At 40.1% G+C, this 25,872-nt stretch overlaps 1 protein-coding gene across 1 annotated transcript in view; it reads right to left on the bottom strand.

Moving 5' to 3' along the window:
• Positions 1 to 25,872, bottom strand: part of CHST9 (carbohydrate sulfotransferase 9) — an 88,304-nt gene that overhangs the window by 6,693 nt on the left and 55,739 nt on the right. The window contains exon 4 of the mRNA XM_082289774.1: positions 9,945 to 9,982. Within this exon, the coding sequence (XP_082145900.1) occupies positions 9,945 to 9,982 (38 nt within the window). The remainder of the gene's footprint in view (positions 1 to 9,944; positions 9,983 to 25,872) is intronic.

Consider the following 25,872-nt stretch of genomic DNA (forward strand, 5'->3'; position numbering starts at 1 on the left):
TAGGTATCTGTGAGCCTTCTAAAACTTTTTCACATAATGGCTGGATGGGGCTCTGAGCAACCTGATATGGTTCAAGATGTCCCTGCTCATTGCAGGGGGATTGAAGTAAGTAACCTTTGAAAGGTCCCTTCCAACTCAAACTGTTCAATGATTCTGTGATAATTGGTCACACTTAGAAGAATCTCTTAATCAGAGGACCATGATTGTGGCAGACAGCTCAGACTTGGTATGCAGTTTAAATATGAGGAAAAGTTTGTGTGATTCCTGTTTTCAGCAAGCTAGTGAAGCCTGCATCTGTTACTACCTCACTTTAGCTGTACAAACACGTGGAGCTGTACTTGTATGTGCAAGTTTTCTTAAGCCTGCCAAAAGGACAGATTATCCTAACTTCTTTTGTGCTAGAAGACTTATTTGGGAAACATAATTCAGAATGGCCAGACTCCTCTACTACTGAGCTAACATGTAAATATGCTAAGAACTCTCTCATATCATAGCAGCTGTTTAGTGTAATGTTAGTGAGCTAAACAAACTCCCACAGGATCTCCCAATTGAGAGACTATCCAGGCTGGCCACAAGTGACAGAAAATACTTGCTGATGAGGTGCTTCACCTTCCGTGCAGAGGAGATAAACCTCTTGATTCATCACTTGTGCTTGAAACAGCTACTCCAAAGATAATAGGCACCACTAACCCCTCACCTCCCAGTGGAGTCATGAATTTTTGGCTTATCTAATTTATTCAGGGCATATCACTGATGCTACATTCCTCAAAAGCCAGAGGCAAGACCTTACTGTCACAGAAACCGCATTTTCCTATGAGATATGTATCCCTAAACCACATGTACTTGAACCAAGCATCTCAAAGATTACTAAACAAGTTGAGGGAAAAAAAAAGAAGAAAGAAAAAAAAGAGTATACAAGATACTCAGAACTTCCAGCAGAGACTTAAAAGGGAGACATCATAGTTTGTAGATGAATTACAATTAGGTTCAAAGGAGATCCTTGTGAACTCTGAGCCAGACACAATATAGAATAACTGATCATAGTAAGAAAAAAAATACTGCTGGTAAATTTTAATTAACAGATACCAGTAATTTTAAATACTGCTTTTCAAAACACAGCTTTGTGAATCAGTGACTATTGTCCCTAGAATCTGTTAGCAGAAAGTCCAGCATCTCATTGCATGGTGACTTGGAGTTATGGCAAGAATACAGACCAAGAGAGTGAAGAAGGAACAGGCAGAGGGAAAGAGAGTTGTTTTTTCTTTTTCTATGGTGTGACCAAGTGTCAGTGATTGGTGTGGAAAAATTCAAATGGAGAGTACCAATCCAGAGATGGTTTTGGAGGAGAACAACCCAGGCCCACAAGCAGTGGAGAAAGTGGAGAGGCCCAGTGGGGTAAGACAAACAGTAAAATGATCAGGAGTACAGAATAGTACCATCCCCACTTCATAAGGGAACAGGAGAAATCCATTTCAGTCTTTGGCTGAGACCTCATAGATACCTGACTCCTGGCTTTGCACCAGGCTCCCCTCTTCTCCCTGCCCTGTTTTCATCTGCAGAAAGCACAAAGCCACGCTAATGAGGCAAGACAGTCTGCACGAGCCACTTCCAGGAGCTGATTCACATGGTCAGTGACTTGGATGAAGGAAATTAAGCTCTAATTTACTTGCCAATTCCTGTTGAAATCTGGAACTCTCTCCTGTTTCCACCTTCACAGTCAAAGCATTTGGTTTCTCCAAAGCATGCTTTGAATGGGAGGGATAAAAAAGATCAAGGCATAATTAATAGAAAAAGTACCAATAAAGATGCTGTTATTATCAGAAACTAAGTAACTAGGTTTGCATGACAGATTGAAGATTCACCAATACAACTGCAACCAAGTATAGCAAATATAAAAAGCACTCCACTCCCTTATTACAAATAAATAAGTAATAGTGAAAGTCAATTGATAGCAATAATAAATTGGCTTCAGGATAGTGCAATGCTGCTTGTCTTGCTTTCTGGTAACAGTTTTATGGTGCTGGTTCTTTGCACCATAATTTACAGACTTGAAAATAAGCACAGGGCCGCTGCAGCCCAGACAGCTTGTGTTCGGGCAGAGTCTGCAGCCAGTTTGCATGGAGTGCATGTCTCTAGATGTGCAGCTAAGATGCACTGTTAATTAAAGGCAATTTTCAGGTCATGGACCTCTTAACACTTGGCCATATTTAGCCCAACCTCCTTCCTATGCAGCAACACTTGTTTTGGGTACAGGTAAACCAGTATGTTCAAACTGTTTAATTCTGAGCTCAGTCCTCTGTATTAGTAAAACCCAAGTTAGCTGACAGTGGCCAGAAATCTTCACTGACACTCACTCACATTTCTACACAGAACAATCTCACAGCAAAGCAACTTAACCAACCTGAAATTCAAAATGGACTCAAACTAAACATGGAATACTCATTTTATGAAGCACAGGACTAGTAGGTTTATCTTATGTATACAGGGAGCTTAAATCTGAAGGTGAGAGTTTTGGGTAATCTCTGTATATTACATATTGATCTCTTATTTTAATTCTTTAAGTAATGCTAATGTGCCTACTTTTTAATAACTTAAAGCACAGAAGCAAATCCAATGACCTAAACAGTTCCTGCTGTTGAAAAATGCAATTCCCAAAATTGCAATTTTCAAGTGCATTTCAAATATGTATTTGAAAACAAATAATGCCTCTTGCATGTTCATAATTCAAGCCAGGAATTTTTGAGCACATTTCATATTTCAGACAACATCTATTTTCCTCTCTAAAGAAAAAGGACACAGTATTTTTTATCCAAAGGCATTAGGGGCCATGTCTCAGCCCTCACTGATCAACATGAGCCTGTGCAGGAGAGACCCTGTCCCCATTTCCCTGTCTGCATGGGACATGTTTTTCAGGAAGGGGACCAAACTGCTGGGCATTAATCCTGAAGGTTAACCCTGCATGCTTGGACTGAAACCCTGGCTCCCCTTTTCCAGCAAGTGCTTTGAGAATAGAGGCCTGAAATCTAACCGTGTGCAGAATTAGAAAGCAGAATTCCTCACATTGGTGGCTATGGTGAGATTCACAGGGATTTTTTTTCTGGTAAACAGAATCCATCTCTATCTTGTCTGCAGGTAAACACACTTATCTTCCAGCATAAACAAGACATTTTGCTCTTTTAGAAATAATACGAAAAGTTTCAAACGAAAGTAAGTTCAGATGAAGAATATTAATGTATATTCAGGCATGAAGAATTCAATTTCTCCCAAATTGCTTTGGAAGAGATACTAAGATCTCTAGAGGTCTCAAAGCATTTTCTCTTCAATCACAATTAGCATTGAATTCAAATTAGATGACTTAATTGGTAAATAAAAAAGAAATAGAATATAAATGCACTGTAGGTTGGCAAATATGTCAAATATGTTTGCCTACATTTGTACACTTTTAAACAAATTCATGTGGTTTTTTCTAGACAGAAATATTAATACTTGAGAATTGATTGCATTCATAAATTACTGTGGGAAAAAAAAATGGCTGTGAATTGACAAAGGGCATGATCCAGTGTACACTCCATCCTCGCACTGACCGACCCTATTTCACTGAAGGGGGCTAAGTCATGTCTTCCACAGGTAAAAGAAAATACACTAGTTTATTCTGTAGCAGGTTTCTGTGTGGCTATCCCCCCAGTATGCATTAATCTGCAAGCAGTGCCACAGCTGATCAGTGTGCCACCCAAACTCTAACTACTTCAAGCACCATCCCTCTTTGAAGCACAGGGATAAGAGCAGCGCTGTGTTTAAGGGTAGGTGCACCTGCCAGAGCCACAGTGTTTGGTTTCATGCAAGTACCTTGACCTTCACACTTCATTTTTCCATGTCTGTGAACCAAGGAAAGATAATAATTGCCTAGCCCATGTGAATATTGTGATTCCTATTTTCTGATTAACAGTGGTAGAAAAACCTTGCCATTTTACAGAGCAAGAAAGGACACAGAAATCTGATAAGCAGGACTGCAGCCCAACTTCCCAGTCCTTGCTGCCCTTCATTGCTCAAACCTCACACCATTTCTTTCAATACTTCTGTTGAGCATTCAATTTGTTGCTTATTCTAATGCTTGCGGGTTTTTGCACAAAAAGAATAATTCTTCATAAAATTTAAGATATTTTTGTCTTCAGACACTGCACTTATGTTCCTGTCTATACAGCCTGAGAAACGGTTTCCTCCAGAAGGGACTGAAAAGGTTCTCATATAAAAGTGTCTGCTGTACTTATTTGAATAATATTTCTTCCTGCATTTTTTTCTGAGACTCACCATCTTGGTATTATATATTATTCACCAATCATTGAAGGACTGTTACCTTATCTGAACTTGAAGGGGGCAGAGAATGTTATCAGAAGCAGCCCTTATCAGCTTGGAAGAAAGAAAATGTTGCGTGTAGGGAGAAACTGAGCATTTTTTCCCGACTGATTTTTGTCTGATAATATATCAGATAAAAAATTAAAAATTAATTTAAAAAAAGGCAGCTTCTGCTTACTGATAAACAAAATGTGCAGGGGGAGCAGGAAGGATCTTATATTTGACAGACAGGGCTCAGAGCTGTCTACCTCAAACAAGCGAACAAGTGAGAACCTACAGGACACGACCAGGTGACCCACCTAGTGGGTCAGGGAAAAGAGGAGTGGCTGGAAAGCTGTCCAGTGAAAAAGGACTGGGGGTTGCTGGTAAACAGCAGCTGGATTTGAGCCAGTGTGTGCCCAGGTGGCCAAGAAGGTCAATGAAATCGTGGTTTGTACCAAAAATCAAAGAACAGCCCAGTTTTACATCCTGTGACAGCTTCCTGAGGGTACACTCCATCCCATCATCCTGGTATGTAATGAAGAAGTTAAACAGTATTTTATTCAGCTGTAACCCCTGGGGTACTCCACTGGTGACTGTCCTCCAGCTAGATCTCATGCTTCATGGATTTGTGAAGGGGAAATTGTGCCTGACCAGTCTGATAGCCCTGTACAAGGAGATGACTGGATCAGTGGTAAGGGGAGAGTACTGGATCTTGTTTATCTCAAATTTCCTAAGGCTTTTGACACTGTCTCCCATAACACCCTCATGAGGTACAGGTTAGGTAAGTGCTCAGTGAGTTGGATTGAAAACTGGATGAATTGCTTAGGCTCAAACCATTGTGCACAAAATGCAGCTGGAGGCCAACCACTACTGCCCCAAGGTCGATGGTGAGTTCATAAGTGTCCCACATCTTTATTACCGACCTGGATGATGAGACAGAACATCCCCTCACCAAGTCTGCAGGCAATACAAAACTGGGAGGAGTGGCTGATACACCAAAGGGTTGTGCTGCCATTCACAAGGACCTCACCAGACTTGAGAAATGGCTAAACAGGAACTTCGTGAGATCTGACAAAATGGAATGCGAAGTCCGGCAGCTGGGGAAGAACAACTCCAGGAACCTGTACATGCTGGGGGCTGGACAGTGGGAAAGCAGCTTTGCAGGAATGGACCTGAGGGTGCTGGAGAAGAAGCTGACTGTGAGCCAGCAATGTGCTCTCGTGGCAAAAAAAGCCAACAGCCTCCTGGGCTGCATTAGGCCGAGCAATTCCAGCAGATCAGGAGAGGTGATTCTTCACATTTGCTCAGTCCTGGTGAGATACAGACACACTGGGAGTGCTGTGTCCAGTTCTGGACTTCCCAGTGCAGGAGACATGGACATACTGGGATGTGTCCAGTGTCTAAATGGATGTGGAGGTAGACACTCTGGAGTGAGCTCAGTGACGGGGCAGCAAGGTGTTTAAAGATTAGGAGCATGTGACATACAAGCAATGGCCAAGAGCTGGTGCTGTTTAGCTTGCAGGAGAGAAGACTTGGAAAGATCTTATCAATGTATATAACCTGGGAGGGAGGAGGTGGGGGGAGCAAAAAAAGATGGTGCCAGACTCCTCTCAGAGGTTTCCAGTGACAGGACAAGAGGCAGTGGGCACTAAGTGAAACACAAGGAATTCCATATAAATATAGCAAAATACATTTCTACTGTGTGAATATCAAGCGCAGGCATCCAGGAATATCCAGGAATATCCAGGAATAGAGGAATCACTATTGTTGGAGGTACTTGAAATCCAGCCAGATGTGATCCTGGGCACCTGCTCTGTGAATAAGGGGGTTAGACAAGATGATCTCCAGAGATGCCTTCCAACCTCAACCATTATGTGATTCTATAGAACACGAGGGTGAAACAATAGTTCAGTTTGTTTAGTGGGCTAAATGCATTAGCTCTCTCATAGATTTTCAAACTCTTAATTTTGGGGGAATAAAGTATATAATACCAAGGAATATGACTCCAAACTAGGAAAACAGAAGCAAGGGACATACCTATCAGATAACCTCAAAGTGGCAGGACTTGGAAGCTGGCATAAATGGACTGAAGTTTTTTTAGCTAGGTCATTTGAGACGGTGAAGGGGGTAGAGGAGAGAACTGGAGTAAACTACAGCAGTGCACAAGGGCAACCAAGGAGTCTGGTCTGAACTGTGAAGTTTTCACTCATATTAATATAGATTTATTACACCATGTGCCTGAAGCAACCTTCAGGTCATAAGCTATTCCTCATCGTGGTCTGAACAACAAACTTATATTGCCATTTAACAGAGGTTTGAGTTGTCTTTGACTTCTTTTCTTTGGTACAAGGCGTACACGTACTGACAGTATGTCAGAACTGCAGTTATCCATAGTCCAAGCCCAGCTCTAGCAAGTATATTGCCTCATCACTATCCTTTCTGTGTTCCTGCTTCCCCAACCCCATGTGCAGGAAGGGAAATGCTCCCTGACAGAGATCTTAAAAGACTGAGGGATGGATGTGCCACTTCACGAGAGCCTGCCTTGACAAAAACCTCCTCAGTGACAGAACAGGGGGAGAGATATTGTGGAGCACTCTTACCAGTCTCCCAATCTGACCTGCAGCTTCACTACAGAAGGGACAGGCTCAAGTCTGAGCTCAAACACAGCTGGGTTTTTAACCCAAAAGTCTGACTGTGTGAGCAACTTCAACTTCCAAATGCAATTACACCTATTCTTGTCAGTCCTTCAGAGATTCAGAGGCACTGGACAAAACTATATGTAGGAGTATACGTTAAGACCACAACACAGACAAATTTGAGTGGTAAGGATGAAACACAAAGGATTTCCCCAGACACATTTTGATTGGTGGTCTGTAATGTGTTGTTTTGCCAGGACTGTTACACAGAAACACAAGGGTTCTTCTTGTTTCCTTGCATTTTCCTCAGCAGTGGTCAACATGCTCAGTAAACAGGCTGTACGTTGGTGCCAGGATTTGCCCTTGAGGTGGCAAATGTTGTTAAAAACAGGTATTGAAAAGCAGAGTGTGTGCTGTTTCTGATTGACTGCTGGTGGTAGATGACCACTGCTGTTAAATGAACATACATATTTATATACATAAATGAAAAAAAGGTGTTTGAGGAAAACCAGCAAATGTCTTATGATCAAATGTAACAAAAGCTAGTGAAGACAGTAACTGTAGTGAAGGTTTCTGGAAGCAGATACTACCTTAGTGTTCTATCTATGGCATGTTTCACTAATCTTTGCTTAGGCTTTAGAAGAGGTAAGAACCACACAGAAGCCACAGTGGTTTTCAAGATTAGAGAGGTCCCAGATGCACACAGACAGTCAGGGGTTTATCCAGCAGGAGATCACTGGGACAGCAGCTTTATAATTTCTCCATCCCCTCTCTGTTTCACTCACCTGTCAACAAGATATTTCCTGCTATTTGCCCCTTTGCACTCCTGCTCCTGTCAAGTGGTAACATCATCCATCTTCTGCAGAGAACTTCTCCCTCACTTAAATTTCTGGCAGCCAGTTTAACTCCCCATTGCTGAACTGACTTAAAGGGCACTAAAGGATCTTACCCTGCCTCTAAAATTTTAAGTTCAGTATTGAAAACAAAAAGAATCCTTCCATGACAGATATTCCATCAGGATCAACCCCAGTACAATTTTTTTTGTTGAAGCAATAAAAGTACAATTCAAATATGAAGTGCCTCTGTAATCATTCCCTAAATGACAGTCTTGGAAATGAAATTTATTTCTGTTGCGAAACACTCTTTCAGTTCTTGGAAGTCCAAAGGAAATCTATATGAAAGGGAACATCACCAGCTTAAGTAGTATCCATTTAAATGGGAATGTGTACTATTTGTCTCCAAATCAACTTTTTACAGCTTTATTTATATATACACCCAGCATATCAAGACAGGGCAATATTCCTTCAAAATTAGATGTTCTTAAGTTAACTGCAGAGAGACAGAGCAGGTGAGCTATTCAGTGAAGGCAAGACAGTGGCATGCAGGAAAAGACTAAGACTGCACACACAAAATACAGTACATGATCCACCTTTTGAAAATGAGGCAAATACAGTCTTCCTCCGAAAAGGGCAATGGCATCCACAGAGCTGATTTTGTCACACAGAAAATGTGCAGAATTAGGTCTCCAATCAACCATTCACACACTGCCAGCGTTGCCTCAAGTTGTGGTTTAAAAATACAAGTGCCCCCCCTTCTGGCCAACAAGAACTCCCAAAAGTGGATTTGCAAGACATTTCTGGCTAAATTTAAAAGGCAGTTTTGGTTAAAAAGTTAATTAGACTTGTTCTAGGATATAAATTCTCAGTCAAAGCACAAAACTTCCATTAAATTCCAAAATATTTCTATAGTTATTTAAAAAAGTGAAAGATTTCCTTTGGTTATGCAGTGCCATATTCTGGAGAATGATAAATATCTATCCATCAGTTTCTCAACATAATGAGAATGTTGTAACAACTCTGAATATTACATTGTGTCACAGGACCAGGCTTCCTGTAAGTGTCCAGACATGCAAGGGTTTACTTGGTGAAGAGCGGTGCCAGCTCAGGCTACTGAAAATGACCCACTGACATCTTTGCCACACTCAGCCATGGCAGGGGAATTGCTGTTAGACCCAAACCAGGCTGCTTTAGGTGCTCAGTCCCTGTCAGGTTAGTCCTTCACCTTGGTGATTAGTTCGCAGGTAACAGTGATGTAATTACACCAATGCCTCGATATATAGCTTAGAAGGAAGATGGCTTAAGGGAGGGTAATTGCTGGACTGCAAATATTTTAATGACTGCTTTTTAAGCAGCATTTCAAAATAAATCTCACGAACAATCCAGATGCCCATTTCTATGGCATCTGGATAACAGTGTTCCACAAGAGGACAAGAAGCCAAAGATTGACAAGCAAGCACACTGCTTCTGTGGAGTTGGACCTTTTCAATCCACAAGAGCAGGCAATTGAGGAAAGCAAACTCTGGGTTTCCTCCTCTCTTTCTGGTTAGAAATTTTTTCAGTTTCATTTCTGTATGCTTTTTCTGATGTGGAAATGACAAATTACAATATATAAAGGTTTTTTTCCTAAGTAATTACTCTTGATACAGTAATAAAGACAAGGCAGAAAATGCCTCTGCAAGCAATATCACAGTTTAGTGCAGCCTCAATGAAAATTCATGGCAGAAATAACCTAAGAAATACTGAAATACACTGCTTACATGTGCTCTTCAGGTATTTGTATCAATAGCTTTCTGCCTTTTAAAATGAATGCTAGCAAACAGAAGAAAAAAAAATATAATGTGCCACAAAACTTGATACCAATGAACAAATTACCTCTGGGCTTTGTCCTCAGCACCAACACGTTGGGAAGTAGATGAACTGAATTGCTTAAATGGCAGATCTTAGTGTTAAGTCAAAATGATGGGTACTTTTGTGAATTCAACACATCTGCAGAGTGAGCCAGTTGTCTGACACGTGCTCCTGAGCACACCTGTTCATTAGTATTAGCGTGTCCCATGAAGTTCTCCCTTTTACTTGCCACAACACTTCTGCATGAAAAATTAAGTTAACAAAAAGTATGAAAGTTTCTAAATACCTGATTAATTGTCTCTTGTTGCAGCTTTTTTCCAGACTCTGAAAGGGAAAGAAAATAATTGGTTTGTACATATTTTAATGAACATGACAGGGGACACGTAGAGCAGCAAACAGCGAATTAGTAAAAAAATAATCAAAACCTATAATTAAGAAACAGAATTTAACATTTAAAAATTACTTGATAGTTTGAAATGGAAATACCCCTAAAATAAAAGGAACAGAAGCCTCTCTTATAAAAAAAAGATGTGACAGAAAGAAGATTGAGATAGGCAGCCAATCTTGCTATATAGCCAATCTAACCTGGAACCCCACAAGAAATTACAACCTCCAAAGGGGAGAAAAAAAATTTCTAATATGTAGTATGAAGCCCTTAATGTTGCAAGATGTACTACGTGACCAAGAGACTGGTAGCATCCAGCTCAGGATTTGATCACTGGAGGAGAAAAGCAACTTCTGCCACTACCTTAAAATAAAATTACATGCCTGTGTCAAAACTGAGGCTTGGCACCAGCTGGCCCAAGGGAGAAATTCTATCCTGATAGTATCCACAAAGTGGCAAGTTGAATTATGGTCTTGTTTCCTTATTCTGGCTGTCTTCTGCAGCGTCCTTCAGTGTGCACCTGGAGATAAAATCAAAACCTAGACCAAACACTGCTTTTCTACACTGTCTGGGACTCTAACAGCAAGGACACCTCACACCTGTTCTTCCCTTTTCGACCAAAAGGGACAGTAATTTGCCTCATTTACTGCTCTCATGCACTAGTTGCCAAAAGGGCAGCTGGTATCAGTTTGCTACTGGAGACCGTCCACACATATTGGGGAAAGTCAGGAATTTCACACTTGCCTATCCAGCTAGGCTACGTGCACCCCGAAGGTTTTTAAAAATAATAATGATGGGACAGGACTTACAACCTGTCAGTATCACTATTAACTGTCAGGGGAGCCTGCCTAGCTCAGGTGGCTGCCACCTCCAGCCCTGGAAATGATACTCCATTTCAACAAAACTTTTCCATATTGATATGTGTGGCACAAACAGAATTTTTAGAACGAGGTGAAAATATTTAAAGTGTTAAAATACAGTATAAAGACTCTACTCAAAGGAAAATGATCCTCCCTACCCATCCCTGAGACTACTCCTCTTTACAAAGAAAGCATTATAGATTATTCAGATGAAGATAATTACTTTAGGCTATATTATAAGATTGTCTCTTATGGTAATTACTTCCTGCATGCTTGTGTTGTGTTTTTATTTGCTAAATATAAAAATTATGCTTTTAAAAAACTCCACAGAGTTATCATTTAGGGGGGACTTAAAATGTATTCCCTTGCTCACGGAGTTCATCTTTAGGAGAAATAAGATTTATTCGTGTAACAAATATTTTAACCAAATAGATTGTTGGTAATAGAAGATTAAAGGTGTATGTGTTTTTAGCATTCTCTAATGATATACAAGATGCTAGGAAAGCAGAGTGTTTGAAATCTCTGGTTAGATCAACACTATTTTGCTCAAAGGTTTGTGGACTTTGAATACTGATGCTTTCCTGTTTCCCAGTACATTTGTTTTTAGGCTATTTTGATTCACTTTAAAGGAATTTTAATAACTTTCTGTTGACAGCACGGACAGCTGGTCTTGAGAATTAGTGAAAATTCACTTGCTGACTGAGGAAGGAAGTGACATCAATGAGTTTCTAAAGTCAGCCCTGAGGGAAAAGTGTGCTCTGCCAGAGTAGCCTTTCATGCCATTGTATTTCCAGTGATGCCTCAAGATGCAAATTGCCTTATCAATCAGACTTGTGGTTTCTACCTTAGACAAATATAAAAAAAAAGAACAGAAAGACTGGGAAAGACCTGTGCAGCCATTCCTGACACTGCTAAGAAAAAGGTGAAGAAGAATTTATGGTAGTTCTTTTCTTGTTCTCTCTTCTTTCTTTGGTGATTTAAATGGACAGTATCAAGGAGAAGGCAGCTGCAGAAGGGGCTGTATGATACGACAGCAATGATGACATGGGTTAAACAGGGCAGAGATTGACTAGGCTGTTAGGGATAGAAGAGAGATCAAATTCAAGGTCACCACTAAATTGAATACTGAGTTCTCCATTTATTCGCTAGATGATCCTTGTCCTCATCACAGAACAACTATGTGCATTTGGCATAGGCAGCACTTGTGCTCAGAAGGGACCAGGGTCTGTAATAACAGGCACATTGCAAATTAGGGTGGAATACATTGGCACCATTGCATGGGGAAGCCTGCAAAGTCCTGGTGTGTACTGTACTATTGTTTAAAAGAAACATCACAAAAAGCAGTGAAAAAACATGAACAAACATGACCTGCAACACTGAGAGGGGGTTCATTTTCCAGCCACCAATAGTTAACAGTAGGGCAGGACAAGGACATTGAAAGTGGGCAGATTTTTTTTGTCCCGCTTCGGGGTTTTTTTGTTTGCCTTTTTTTTTTAAATCCCCAGTTTCTCTTATAATGACTAGTCTCTAATCTGTTACTTTTGGCACTCTCAATTTTGAGGAGGAGGTTTCTGTGTCAGTGCCTTGTCATCATTTGTGGTGACCATCAACATTCACCAGCTGGATTCAAGAAATGCCACTGGAGAGAGTGCTCCTAATTCAAAGGACATGAGGCAATGGGACACTGACAAAACCAGAACTGTCAGAACATGTCAGGCAATCTTACGGGCAACACCTGTGTCAGTCTCATGGAATGCAGGTAATACTTGACACTTGCAAGAAGTTTCATTTCTGGTAAACCTACACATGTTAAATTTAAAATTTTTGACAGTTTTTCCTGAGCCACTGCAATGAGGTAGCAGCTTGTGCAATAACATCAAACTAACTGGGAAATTTACTACCATCTGCAAACTTACATGGAAGCTGCCCAGTAGGCAGCCAGTGCAGTTCCAGAGCATACTTTCTGCAAATCAGACTGCTTGTGTGTGGCTTGCTCTTCTCCTATATTTCTTCTGAAACTTCATTTTTCTACCTGTCATCTTGCAAACTGTTCCTAAATGGGCTCAATAGTGACACCTGAGCAGCCTTAAAATCACAAGCAAATCCAAAGGCCTTAATCATAGACAATTAACTGATACTTTGTGATTCAAAAGTTGTATTTACCAGTACAAACTATGGTTCTTGTTTGCTGACACTGTGCTTTCCCAACGTGCTAACTGAGGCTAAAGTGCTGCAACTGGATTCCAGCGATGTTTTTGCATCAGGACTGGAGACACATACCTCTCCCATTTAATTTTTAGTGATTTTCTTTTGTCTCTCTAGTTGCAAAAAGTGTAATGGGTAGTTGACTGGTTGGGATAAATGGCTTTCTTGGGTTGACCGCAAGCTATATCACTTTAGAAAAAAATAATTACAACAAACATAGTTTAAAAGATTTCTCTGTATTTTCATGCACTAATTAGTACACTAATTCCTGTTTCCAGGGCAAGTTGGTTTTTTCAATTTTTTTTTTTTTGGTTGCTTGTCCGTGATTAAAAGATTACCTTAGTGAGAGGAATAATGTGTGTTTTCTAATGTAATTGACAGCTGCAAGACACGAGAGCGTGCCATAATTGCTGCTGTCATGAGGAATGGCAACACTGACTCCTCAGCCTTGTGCACACAGCCTACACAGAGAACAACACGTAATTATGCACTCTATCCTGTGCTTACCTCCATACAAAGGAATGTGATATTTGTGCAGGTTTACAGATTAATGTGCTGTAATTCCCTTTAATGTTAAACTACTTCCAGCTCAACTATAATCAAGATCACCAGGTACAAAAGATTCAGATTGGAAATATGAGTACAGTCCAACAAAACAAATAACAGCTTGATGCTGTTTTTTATGTTCAAATAGTTAGATACATTAAGGATTTTGACAGCATGTTTGTTTCCTAAGTATGTAGATGAAAAAACAAAGGTTTCATTTCAAAAGGCAAGACATTACTATTGTGTTTAATCAGAGAGAAAAATCCCTTAAATATACAGACTGCCAGTTTATGTGACGTGACTGCTATAAGACCTAGCAACAAAGGATTTTTTTTTTCCTTCCAAAAATCAAATCCAAATTTATATATACTTCAAGCAACCATCATCAGTGTCAAAATAAAAGCTTTGGAATAAAAAGTTTGCTTCCTTAAGTCTTCAGATAATTCTACTAATATTTGTGACATAGCAGCTAGGAAGGCTATGAGCAAAAATTCTGGGTCTGTCTTTCTGTTCCCAGGTATCTGAGGGTTTCCAAACAGACTGAGAATAGTGTGGAGATCTCAGGGGGCAAAGGGGGCCCTCAGCCTTGCTCTGAAACAGCCATGTTCACTTAACTTCAAGTGGGAATGCTACTTCTAAGAAATCAATTGTGAGGAGGGAATTTGATGCTCTAATACCAATTTAGTTTTGTTTTTCCAGTTTGTGACAGAAATATTAACAGCTTCATCTTTTGCTTTATGTTTCTAGACTTAAACACATATGCAACCTATTCAGTTGTGATCCACCCCACTTTGATTACTGATGTCCTGATCTACCAGCACAGATTCTCAGAAATATAAGTAAATCAAAGCACTCATTTTTGATGAACTTCTGCAGCAATTTCCCATGGCACCAGAGCCTGGGGAAGAAACACTCAGATTTGTTTTTCAGGCTTATAACAGACAAGGTGTGACACTAACAGATTATCTTCTGTGAAAGCCTGTAACTTGGCACACAAAGATTAAAATATTTAGGGCAGAACCATACATTTTTTCCTATAAATTATCATCAGAATTTCTGAAGTCTGTAAGCAACACAGCTCTTGCAGATCTGCACAGCATTTCCTCCTCCTTCTAACAAGGAAGTCAATAAACCAAAAGTGCTCATTTTTATAGCATTGCCTTCAAAATCCAGTTTAGCTTATTGCTGTACCTCTGTGATAATTATGCAACTGAATATGATTACAGTGGCCTAAAATATATTAATCACATCTTCATGGTATTGCATAATCCTTCTCAGTTGTCACAATGCCAACTCATAAGTTGCCCTGGCAGAAGGAAACATAAAAAGAAACCCAAGTTGATACTGATTGAAGCAAATGAAGGAAAGTTGGCCATCTCAAAACACTGAAACTCTCACAGCATTTCAAGGTCTCCCTAGCTAATTTTTTGTGATTACTTTTGATATGAAAACAGACCTTTAATTGTCAGTCTCTAATAAGGATGCAGAACTGTTCCCGGGAGGTTCAAAGGACCCTGGGAAACTAAACATTTACGAAAGCTTGAGTAGCCAAATGTCTTGTGCTGATTAACATAGACCATTCAGTTTCCACCTAACAAAGTCATAACAAGAAGGAACCCCAAAGGAAAAAAAAGAAAATTGGACTGACAAAGGAACATTAGTCTTAATAAGACTGAGGGCTCTCATTCATTAATTCTGATGAGCCTAAAAAGGAGGTATAACTCAAATCCATTCCTGGACCAAATCCTGCATTGACTAATATTGTGTAACTGTACTTAGGGCAATGAAATGTTACAATATAAGTTAATTAAAAATTCAAAATTTTACCTGCTCTCTGCCTCATCAGCAGTGATAAATATTTTCAAATGAGACCAAATTGCCAGGATCCTCACTAATGGAATTAGTAAGCAGCCTTGTTTGCTGGTTTTCTTCTACAAGGCTGTGCTTTCTATAACTGGGAAAAGGGAAAGCAACAATTTGTCATATTTTTCCCTTAACAATGGAAGATTTGAGATAATGGAAACATGCCAGACAGTGTATTTGGTTGTAACGTCAACACAATATTGATATCATGGTTTGGATGGTTTCCAGCTGAACATGGTGCACATTTTCAATGCCTATTTGGCATTCATCCTGTATCTAACAACAAGAGTAGTTTGTTTCAATTTTGTTTTACAGCTCACTATGCAACTGCTTTGAAAAGTTTTTTTTGCTTTTATCCAACTGCTTCACTACTTTTTTCAGATTCCTGCACTCTTAAGGAACTGAATGGAGCAAATCACACAGTCCTATTCATCTGCAATAGGCAAGCAAAGATCAGTTAATTATGTCTTAGTAGGTGCATTTTCTCAAATCCTAGCACAATGTGATCCAAATCTGGTGGTAAAAACTCTCAGTTCCCACACTATAAGGGCCATTGGTTTTTCATCTGAACTCATACAAATCACCAGCCTTCTCTTTCATGCTGCTAGTTATGTATGGTGCTTTACGGTGCTTTATATTATGATCATCTGGAGGATAGGCCACATAATCTGTTAAAATACCTTTTTGACTGTGCTCCAGTGTCAAACTCATTTTCTTATGCAGTTGTATTCCAAAAAATAGGTTTCCAGGCTTTGCCACAAAGGAAGTTGTTTCCAGCCATCCACTGCAGTTTCCTATATCAGGGATCTTAATACGTCATTCTGTGAGGGATCATAAAACCATAGAATGGCTTGGGTTGGAAGTGACCTTAAAGATCTTCCAGTTCCAACCCTGCTGCCATGGGCAGGGACACCTTTCACTTGAACAGGCTGCTCAGAGCTCCAACCAGCCTGGCCTTGGATGGTTTGACTGATTTTTTTCCAATGAAGGAACACTGTCTGGTTTTTCTACTCTAAGAACCTCACAGTAAGAGCTGTCATGATAGAAAAGACCATGGAGAGCAACTAGAGCTTGAATCCACATGCTCAGACCCCACACAGAAATACAGTTTGCTATGGTCTTAGGCAGCTGAACCTTTGCATTGGGCTCACAGTGGACTGAAACACTGCAGTAGTCTGGCTTTGGTTTTGGTTCCTGCCTGGGTTCTGTCCATATTAAGAACATACGGTTGCCCCTGTCCAGATGAGGAATATGAGTGCAGCTGAAATTTGCAGTCCAATTAACCACCTCAAGGCAAAGCCACATGGAGTCATGATCATCCTGGTCATCATCATTTGGTCAGCTGTAGGTTTTTCACTGGTAGCAAAGATAAATTGATATCCATCCCTGGAGCACACTATTCTGATATAATCTTAATTAGAACACCCTGGAAAAGGCATATGAAGGTGCTAGTGCTGATGGGAAGCAGCACACAAGCCCAGAGAAGCTTATTTTTACTCACCTGCTAGGACAACTGCACCACAAACAGCTGAGCTGCAAAACTTCTCTAGTGTGAATCAGAAGTAGTAGAGTGAGCAAGTTAAGCACACAGCAAGCCCAAACAGGGATGGAAAAATCCAGCTTCTTGGCACTAATTACAAAGTAGAGTCCCACAGCAAAGTCACCATGGGAAGCCTTAGTCTACAGTTTCTGTATTTCAGAAATAAAAAGAAGATTACTTGTCTGTACAACATAAGGCCAGGAAGTGACCAGTGGTGATGAGAGCAAATATTCTTTTAATTTACTACTCATTCTCAGTTATGCCTACAAAAACACACTGTACTTGTTTAAATCTGCCCTGTTTCTTTGTTTGAGGTCTAAATGTGACACTCTAAGGCATGCTCTTAGCAGAGTGGCCTCAAACAACTTCTCTGAAATCATTCCAGTTAGAAGTAGAATATTTCCCAGTGAGAACCTGACAGTAAGAGAAAGACACTATTCACATTTACAAGGAGTAATCTGTAATTAATCCACTAGTAAAGAAGAAAAGGGGGAAAAGGAAAAGGTGAAATAGGAGCCCTATGAAATAGAACTTTAAGAACTGGAAAAGTAAAAAAAAAATCTGTAAACTAAATAATTTTATAGCGAAAGAAAATTAGGGGAAGAAAAGAAAAGAGAAACAAAGCTAGAACATAACATTTTCTAATGTATGGCTTTGAATTTAAAATTGGTCAGATACAAACCAAAAACCTACAGCAATCAGTTGCTGCAGGGATTTCAAATTTATCTACATTTTGTATAACTAGAATATGACCTTTTACGACCAAATCTTGTGGCTGACTTCAGCTCTAGCTATTGGAAGTCATTTGTAAAAGGTCATCCATGACTGAGAACATAATATGAATCCAAGATGCGTAAGCATTCAGGTTTGTGCTACTCAAAAGAAGTTGGCAAAAGACAAAGAGGGTAGGAAGCTCATCCACTGCCACAGATTCAATTCTCAAATGGGTTCATAGTTTGGCAAGAGCATGAAATCTAAGGAATCAATTTCCGAAATGTGAATGCGAATTATGAGAGGATACAGTTTTTATGCTTGTCATTCATAACTATGTTACTTAAATGTTACCAAAGCGGTTTATATTATCAAACAAAGCTACTTATTTAATTAATGTAACTTGAGTCAATTTTTTGTTGTCTAGAGCATGGTAGAATATCTTCTTCCCACAGATTCTCCACTACAAGAAAAGATTATGGACCCTCAGTTTTTATTGTTATAAAGAAATAAGGTTCTTAGGCAAAGATAATTTATAGCCTTAATTAATATATTTATCTGACTTTCTGCACACACAACCTTAGCACTGTTTGGTTTTTTTGGGGTTTTTTTGTGGTGTTTTTTTTTATTTTATTTTTTACTTGTTTTTTTATCACTAAAAGTATGATATTTTAAGGAGCTCCTTACAAGAAGAGCTGATAATGATGCACCAGCTAACCTCAGCAGGAAATGTGCAATGACATATAAAAATATGTCACGTCTTTAGTCATGTTCTCTGAACATCGGAAAATTCAAACTGTATCATCCGAGGCAGTCGATTAGGGAAAAGGGGAAAAGGAAAAGTATACAACAATTTATGTATAGAAGAAAATGAAAATTAATGTCAGAGAGAACTGTCAGCAGTTATTTAACCAAGATCTCATGACAACACTTTCCCAGAAAACTAAAATCACCTCTGAAGGCCAGTCTGTAAAGGATTCACCTCCACTATATGAGAGTACATTTAAAATTACGCAAAAAAAAATTTCTTTTATGCTTGATGTCTTTAAAGCCAAACCTGTACTTCAGGCTTGCAATCTGCCCTACCACTAGATTTGGCCAGCTGTGTAGCAACTGGGTATATATTGCACCTACTATGGATAATTGCAGCTGCCTCCTTGCCTGCAGGTGAAACACCCTGATGCTCCAAGCCTCACAAGCAGCACCATACTGTGCTTGGGAGGAGCCTTTTGCTCACTTTAGGAATGCCCATTGTGCCTCCCTCTGTGTGCCATCCTTGCTACACCAACGAGGATATTGGCAGCTCTCAGAAGCAGAAACTGGCACGGGTGATGAAGCAAGTACAGCTGGAGAAATCTTTATGAGAACTGAACTCAACATATGTCACTGAAAACATAGTTAAATTATTCTTTTTAATTAAACAGAGACTCAAAGAACAGCAGTAAGGTGGTATCCAGTATCCAGAAAATGCAAAGTACCTCAACATCAAACGCATAAATGCTGCACTGGATCATTTTGATCACTTGAGCAGAGTCTAAGTAGATGCTCTCAGTTACAGCACATCCTTTTCATGCACAGAGGGTAAAATAGGCTTTAAAACCACACCTGCAGGTTTTGTATATGCCAGCAATTTCTGCCCACAAAATATATTGCTGCTGCTTGTAAAGGACCATATGTACATACCAAAAGCTGGTACTGAGATACAATTTGCATCCATAAATGTGCAGGTGCAGTTCAGTGGAGACCTACGAGAAGAATGTGACCATATAGCACACAACTACTACTTACACAGCAGCCTTCAGACAACAATCTTCCCATAGGATGTGCCATGCCAGGCACAGCAAGGACAGGCAGAATTTACAGCTGAAATTGCAGTCGTGTTCATGACTGGCAGACTGATTTAAGAAACAAGCCTACCCGGTCCTGGTTTGCAGACCATGGGTATGTACTAGTACTGGTAGTGCTGATGATACCCCAAACTGAGGGCAGGATTAATGTGTCATCTACAAAGGTGAAAAAAGAATTCTGAGGGAGTCCTTTGCATTTAACATGGTTTTTTATGACTGAAAAACCCACCTTGTTTGTTCTTCCCTAGTGAACTGCATTCTTTTTCAGGCATTAAAAATAATTCTGCAAATCTGACATGAATCAGCATGAGAATTACTGACCAAGTCAGCTTCAGCAAGTACTAAGCAACACAGTCACATGATGTGGTGGCTTTATTCACATGTAAATTACTGATTTCTAATGAAGTGAGCACTCGGGATGAGACATTTTTCTTCTGACAGGAGAACACAGTCAATATTGTATGTGATTACCAACAAAACTTGGCACTGACTTCTTGCTAACTCCAGGGACAAGGTCTTTACATATTTCCACAGACTAAGGGAAAAAGGCATAGTTCTGTTTAGCTTGTTATTAGTATTTAGTTCTAATGAACATAATTCTTTACATGAAATCTGATTAAAGAATGTGAAAATAAACATAAATGAAATGTGGAAAAATTCTTCTCAGATTAGGAATTATTTTGGACTAAAGCCACACCAATTGCTATTGCTTAAATATTTAGTGAAGGGTAAAAAACCAGTTTGAGAGGACTGAATTTCCTGCCTTCCTAGGGATCTAGAAAAGAAAATGTGATAATTGAGCATCCACCCCCGACATAACTTTTGGGCATCAGCACTATTGGCCTACTGCTACAATTAAAGTAATTTGTATACTGTGTATTGTTGACAATTTAAAGGCTAGGTCCAAATGTTGCAAGCATGTGAGATGGAAATCTTCAGAGAAATTAATTTTACATCTTGATGTTGCTGGCAGGGGGCAAAAGAAGTGCTCAGTATTTTTAAATGGATGGTTAATTAGATGTACAGTCAGAGTCTCTGGAAGAGCAGAGATGCAAACAGCTCAGAGCTTCATATTCCTTCTCTTCATACAAGCATACCAGTAATGTTCCCACTTTCAATACTTTTTGTCCCTTGGATTACAGATAACTAGCTCCCAGAATCACATTAAAAACCAGAAACATCTCTGGTTGCAACTGTATAGAACCAAGCTTAGGTTAACCACAGTAACAAACTTACTATAGTAATGGAAACCAGGCTCATCGATCACAAGAGAAAGAAAGACACAAAGAAAACAAGTTATAAAGAAATCCCTTCATTTTTAATTCTCACTTCTGAGAAGAGACTAGACCAACTCTACAAATCCAGTGTGGACTACTACTTCTTTGCTGGAAAACTTATGTCATCATGCAACCTCCTACACACACCCAAGACCCAAATAATCTTAGTTAAAAGTACCCCTTCATACAAGCTACAGACAAACAACTTTTCTCAGGGTTTGCTTTTATGATTGGTTTAAGCTTCCCAATGCCCAGCACTTGCTGCAGATGCACAGATGTGCTGGCCACTAGTGCAGCTGCAGTGCAGGGTCAAAACACATTACAGTCCTGACTCAGCTAAAAATTCTCATCTTGCCTGATATGCTGACTTTCAGCCATATGAGCTCAGAGCAGCCACATCAGCTGTGCAGATGAAGACACCTAGCTGGAAACAACAGCGGGGGCAATGACAAGTCCCCGTCTAGGGAAGCTCACACGTAGGTCAGCATAACCTCCTATAATTCCGTATCCTCAGAGCCCTCATCTGCCCAGCTGCTACAGACCCCTCAGCATTAGAATACTCAGGTTTGTCACAAACCTAGTTCAGATGAGCAGTAATAACAAGTCTATTGACAGCCAGCTATTTTCTTTCAGGGCTTGCATTGTATGGGACTCCATTTTTTCCCCTTTTTTTATACTCAGATGCATCATCTATTTGGCTTTCCAAAATGTATTTGATAACATCTCTCTCACAAGATTTCTTAAGGAAACCTAACAGGCATAGAATTAGAGTGAACACCTTTGCACAGATTTAGGAAAGCAACTGTTGAAAAGATAGGAGACAGGGCGTAGGAATATGAAAGCGAACAGTCAGTTTCACTGTGGAAGCAAGACACCAGTGGAGTCCTGCTGCCTCATGTCGAGGATACACATGCTCTTCAGCCTGTTCTTGAAATCACCTGAAAAAGGGAGCAAACAGGGTAGAGACAATGTTTGCTGATGATATTAAGCTATTTGGGGTAGAAATGATGGAGGCTAAAGAACTTTCTATGAGGGTAGGTTTGTAATAAAATGACATATGAAGTGCAATTTATAGAAATTGATGCTAGAAATCTTTTAGGGGAAAACTTTTAGTTTAGACTCAAAAGTAGGGGATTCTGAACTGAGTTACAAGCACACTGCTGCCCAGGAATGAGATCTTGGGGTGGTACATCTACTGTGTGAACATCATCTCCCTGCTCACAAGTTAGAGAAAGCAAATTGAAGACCAGAGAAAAACCAAAAGGCAACTATTTGTTTCTGCATATTCACATACTTGCATCTTAAATGTTATCTGCAATTCTGATCCTCCCACTCATGTACAGAGATGAAGAAGAAGTAAAGAGGGTGGACTGAAAGTACAGACTGGCTTCAAGAAGAAACAGCTACAAAACCTGGCAAAGCAATGATCCAGCGGAGATATGATAGCGATCTGTAAAATCATGAGTGACATGGAAGGGATGAATCAGAACTGACTGTTTGCTGCCCATTGTAACACAAGGCTGGGGGCATCAGATGAAGCAGGCAGATGGCAGGTGGAAAACAAACATGAGGAAGCAGATCTCCATGCAACTGAGAAAGGAAACTCAGGAACTCTTTGCCAGGGGATGTTACAGCTGCTAAAACTTTACATGGATTCAGGGGACAACTGAACAAGCTGAGAGACGGGAAATCCTTTTGGGGTTGATAAGCAAACAAAAACCACCTCTGGCACAGGAAGTTTCTGAAACACAAACTGCTGGAGTTTGAGAAAGTAACGTGAGAAGGTTTCACTTTACTGCTAGGATATTGAGCAAGACAGAGCTCTGGTCTCAGGCATTATTGCTGCTGTGTGCATGTGCAACAACACAAGACAGCTAAAAAAGAAAGGCACTGGTTTAAAATACTTCAGAGTCTGGACGACCTCAACAACAACATGCACCACCTGCACATGCTGTTGGCCATCCCTGTTGAACCTCCAACCACAGGAGACTGACCAGTACTTAGATAAATTTCCAAGCAATAGGAAGAACAGACTTAGAAAGTATTAAAAGTACGAGACTCTGTGTGCAATGAAAAATAAACAAAATTATCTCAGTGACTTCCAAAGTTACCTGGAAAGTGTACTGTGAGCAAGAGATTGACCTGCAGCATCTTAAGGTAGATGCTAACACCAGACCATTCTTTTATGCCACAGGCTGGAAACACAAAGGGTTTAGAAGGCATTATAGGAATTTTTTACCACCTATCTATTTTCTGGTTTACTGGTTCTGCTTCCTTGGAACTACACAAAAATCACTAGAGAAAAACAAATGAGCCTTTTTGAGAAGAGAGCTGTATTGGATCTTTGTTCATAAGGCAGATATTAATTTAAAGAATACAAATAGCCCAACAGCCATTAAAATGAACTCTTAAGCACTATTTCTAATTATACTGCATTGATTAAACACAATTATATTTTAATTAAGCTTTGTTCATACCATCATCCTCCTATGTTTTTTCTCCTTCTAGAGGAGGAAATTAATCTCTTTTTCTGAGATGCGTTTTCATGGCAAACAATGCTTATCACTTCATTTATCTAAAAAGCAAAAGACAAAATCTGCACAAGACATGAATTGCCTCACGTGTGTTGGAAAAAATTAGCTGTCTGCTTCAGAGTCCACCTGCATGGAGAACCCCAATCAATGCCTGCACTCTTTTCATTGTTGATTTTTAAGTCCTACCAAAAGTCTCACTTTCAGCAGACTAAGCTGTTACAGCTCCAGCTGCTGAGTTATGTTAACAGACTGTGCGAGTGCTCCAAGTCTATTTCCATGTAAAATCAGGTTACCTACAATCCGGGCTGAAGAGCAGCCTCACAGTTTGCCCAGCACCAGTACGGTGGAGAAGAGAACCTGAATGTTAGCACCTACTGCCCTCTACCTGCTCCACTTAAAAAACCTAGTCAGCAAAACTAGAGAAAACTTCTCTTTCGAATTTTGTAAATACTTGGTCTTACCACTTTGATGAGAACTGATTTCTAATCTATTTCTTTCGATTACAAGAGTAGGAGCTGTTACTCTTCTCTACATTCCAATCTATGTAGGGATTGCCATTACAAAATGTGCAGATATATATTGCCTGTGTAATTTTATCCCGTTTCCATAAAACATCATTTAAAATTTATCTTAGCATTCAGTGGGATTATGAATTCAGAGGTTCACCATATCTTTCCAGGAAATGTGGTGGGAGGTGTACTCCATTGGAGTTCATCATGACAGGCACTGAAGAAAGAATTCCAGCTTGTAAATCCTTGCCCTGCAATATGATCCACGTAGTGAAACTCTTATACAGGCCATCTGAGTACCTGGCACATGCTACAGAGGGACAGACCTTGATGCCTGCACAGATAAGACTGCACCATCAAGGACAAAGCTCCTATAAGCCATAGCAGACAGCCAGCACTATGAATGGGGACCCAGAAAAAGTCTGTCTCAATAGTCTTGACCTTGTATTCAGCTTAAGCGATAATCCACAGTTATCGACTCTGACTTGCACTTTAAACTCTCAGTTCTGACCAAGAGGATTGCTTGAAATTTCTTAGCTATAGAGAATCAACAGGAAATCTATTCTCTTGAGTTTTGTTAGAGGGTATGCTAACCTCTGGACTTCTAAGACGTTTTTCTCTGACCTATAGAATAGAAAATATTTCCATGTCCATTTGTGGAGAGACAGAAGCCATGCAAATGGCAGACAGAGAGCCAGACGTGGCCTCGAGTGCAAAGGCAGTGCTGGAGCCCTGATTAATGTCCATTAATCATGAGCAACATTTCTGAACAGAAAAGACCCAGGAAATCCTTGCAAGCTGTTACAATTCTATTTTCCCACTGCATGTCTTCCAAAGTGCACCACAGTAGCATTCCCCCCATGTGAGGCAGGAGATACAGGAAAATATAAAACCCCACTTAGAGATGTAGCTACTTGAACATGTGTTTTCAAAACTGCTTAAACTTCCAAGCTTAAATTTCCAAGAAAGGCTTAACCTGATGCAATTCAGTTTAGAAATAAACAAACCATGTGCTTCCAGTATATTTGGTCCTTGTCACTACTTCTGCTTCTTCACGAGCTCTATCACCAGTGGTCTGGCAGTTACCATCCCTTCCCATTCCCAGACTCATTCAGGTTCACACCTGGAATATTTACCCCTGGTTCCACGCACTCACAACAGCTGATTATTTTGATAATTAACCTGTCAGACTGCTCAGACAGCTAAAAAAACCACAGGTAACACTGGACCAAGGCCTTCTATGGGAGGCTTTGGTCAGAAGCTGAGGACAGAGCTGACAGACATACCAGGACTGCATGCCATGCTTGCTGAAAACATGTGTAAACTAATACTGCATACCTCAGCCTTAAGCTGGCCTGGCAGATGTGGTCCCTGAGTACCTTCTTTCTCTCTGTGATTGGCAGTGACAGCCAGGAAAAAAATACAGCAAACCCCACCCTCTTGGTTCACCCCTTGGGTCATCAGCTCTCCACCCCACTAGAATTGCTCATCCATCAGAGAAAAGATGCAAATTATCAGAGCCATGAAGCCAGGAGGTAAAGTGCACAATTTCCCAGCACAAAGACAGCTTTACAGGTGTGCCAGGTGCTACCAATATGCCCATGAGTGGCAGGGCTGCCAGTGAACCTTAAGCACCCCATCAGAAATCACTGGGATTCAGTGTCCAGCAAAGTAAACCACTGGAGCACAATGAAGCTAGATGGACTACAGTGAAGCATCAAGTATGTTAAACTCACCTGTAAAAGTGAATTCCAGTCAGTATCTTAGGTACTTCATGAGTGGTCTGTGTAAATGAGGGCTCTGGCTTTGTTTGTTTTCAAAACCAGGAGTTTTTACATTTGTCAGTTTACAGCAGAGATATTGATACTCGAGAACTCTGTGTTTGTGAGAACTCTGTGTTTGTGATTATACACCCCTGCTGCTAAATATGATAATTT

The sequence above is a fragment of the Coloeus monedula genome, assembly GCF_965178545.1.
Source record: "Coloeus monedula genome assembly, chromosome: 1".
NCBI lineage: Eukaryota > Metazoa > Chordata > Aves > Passeriformes > Corvidae > Coloeus > Coloeus monedula.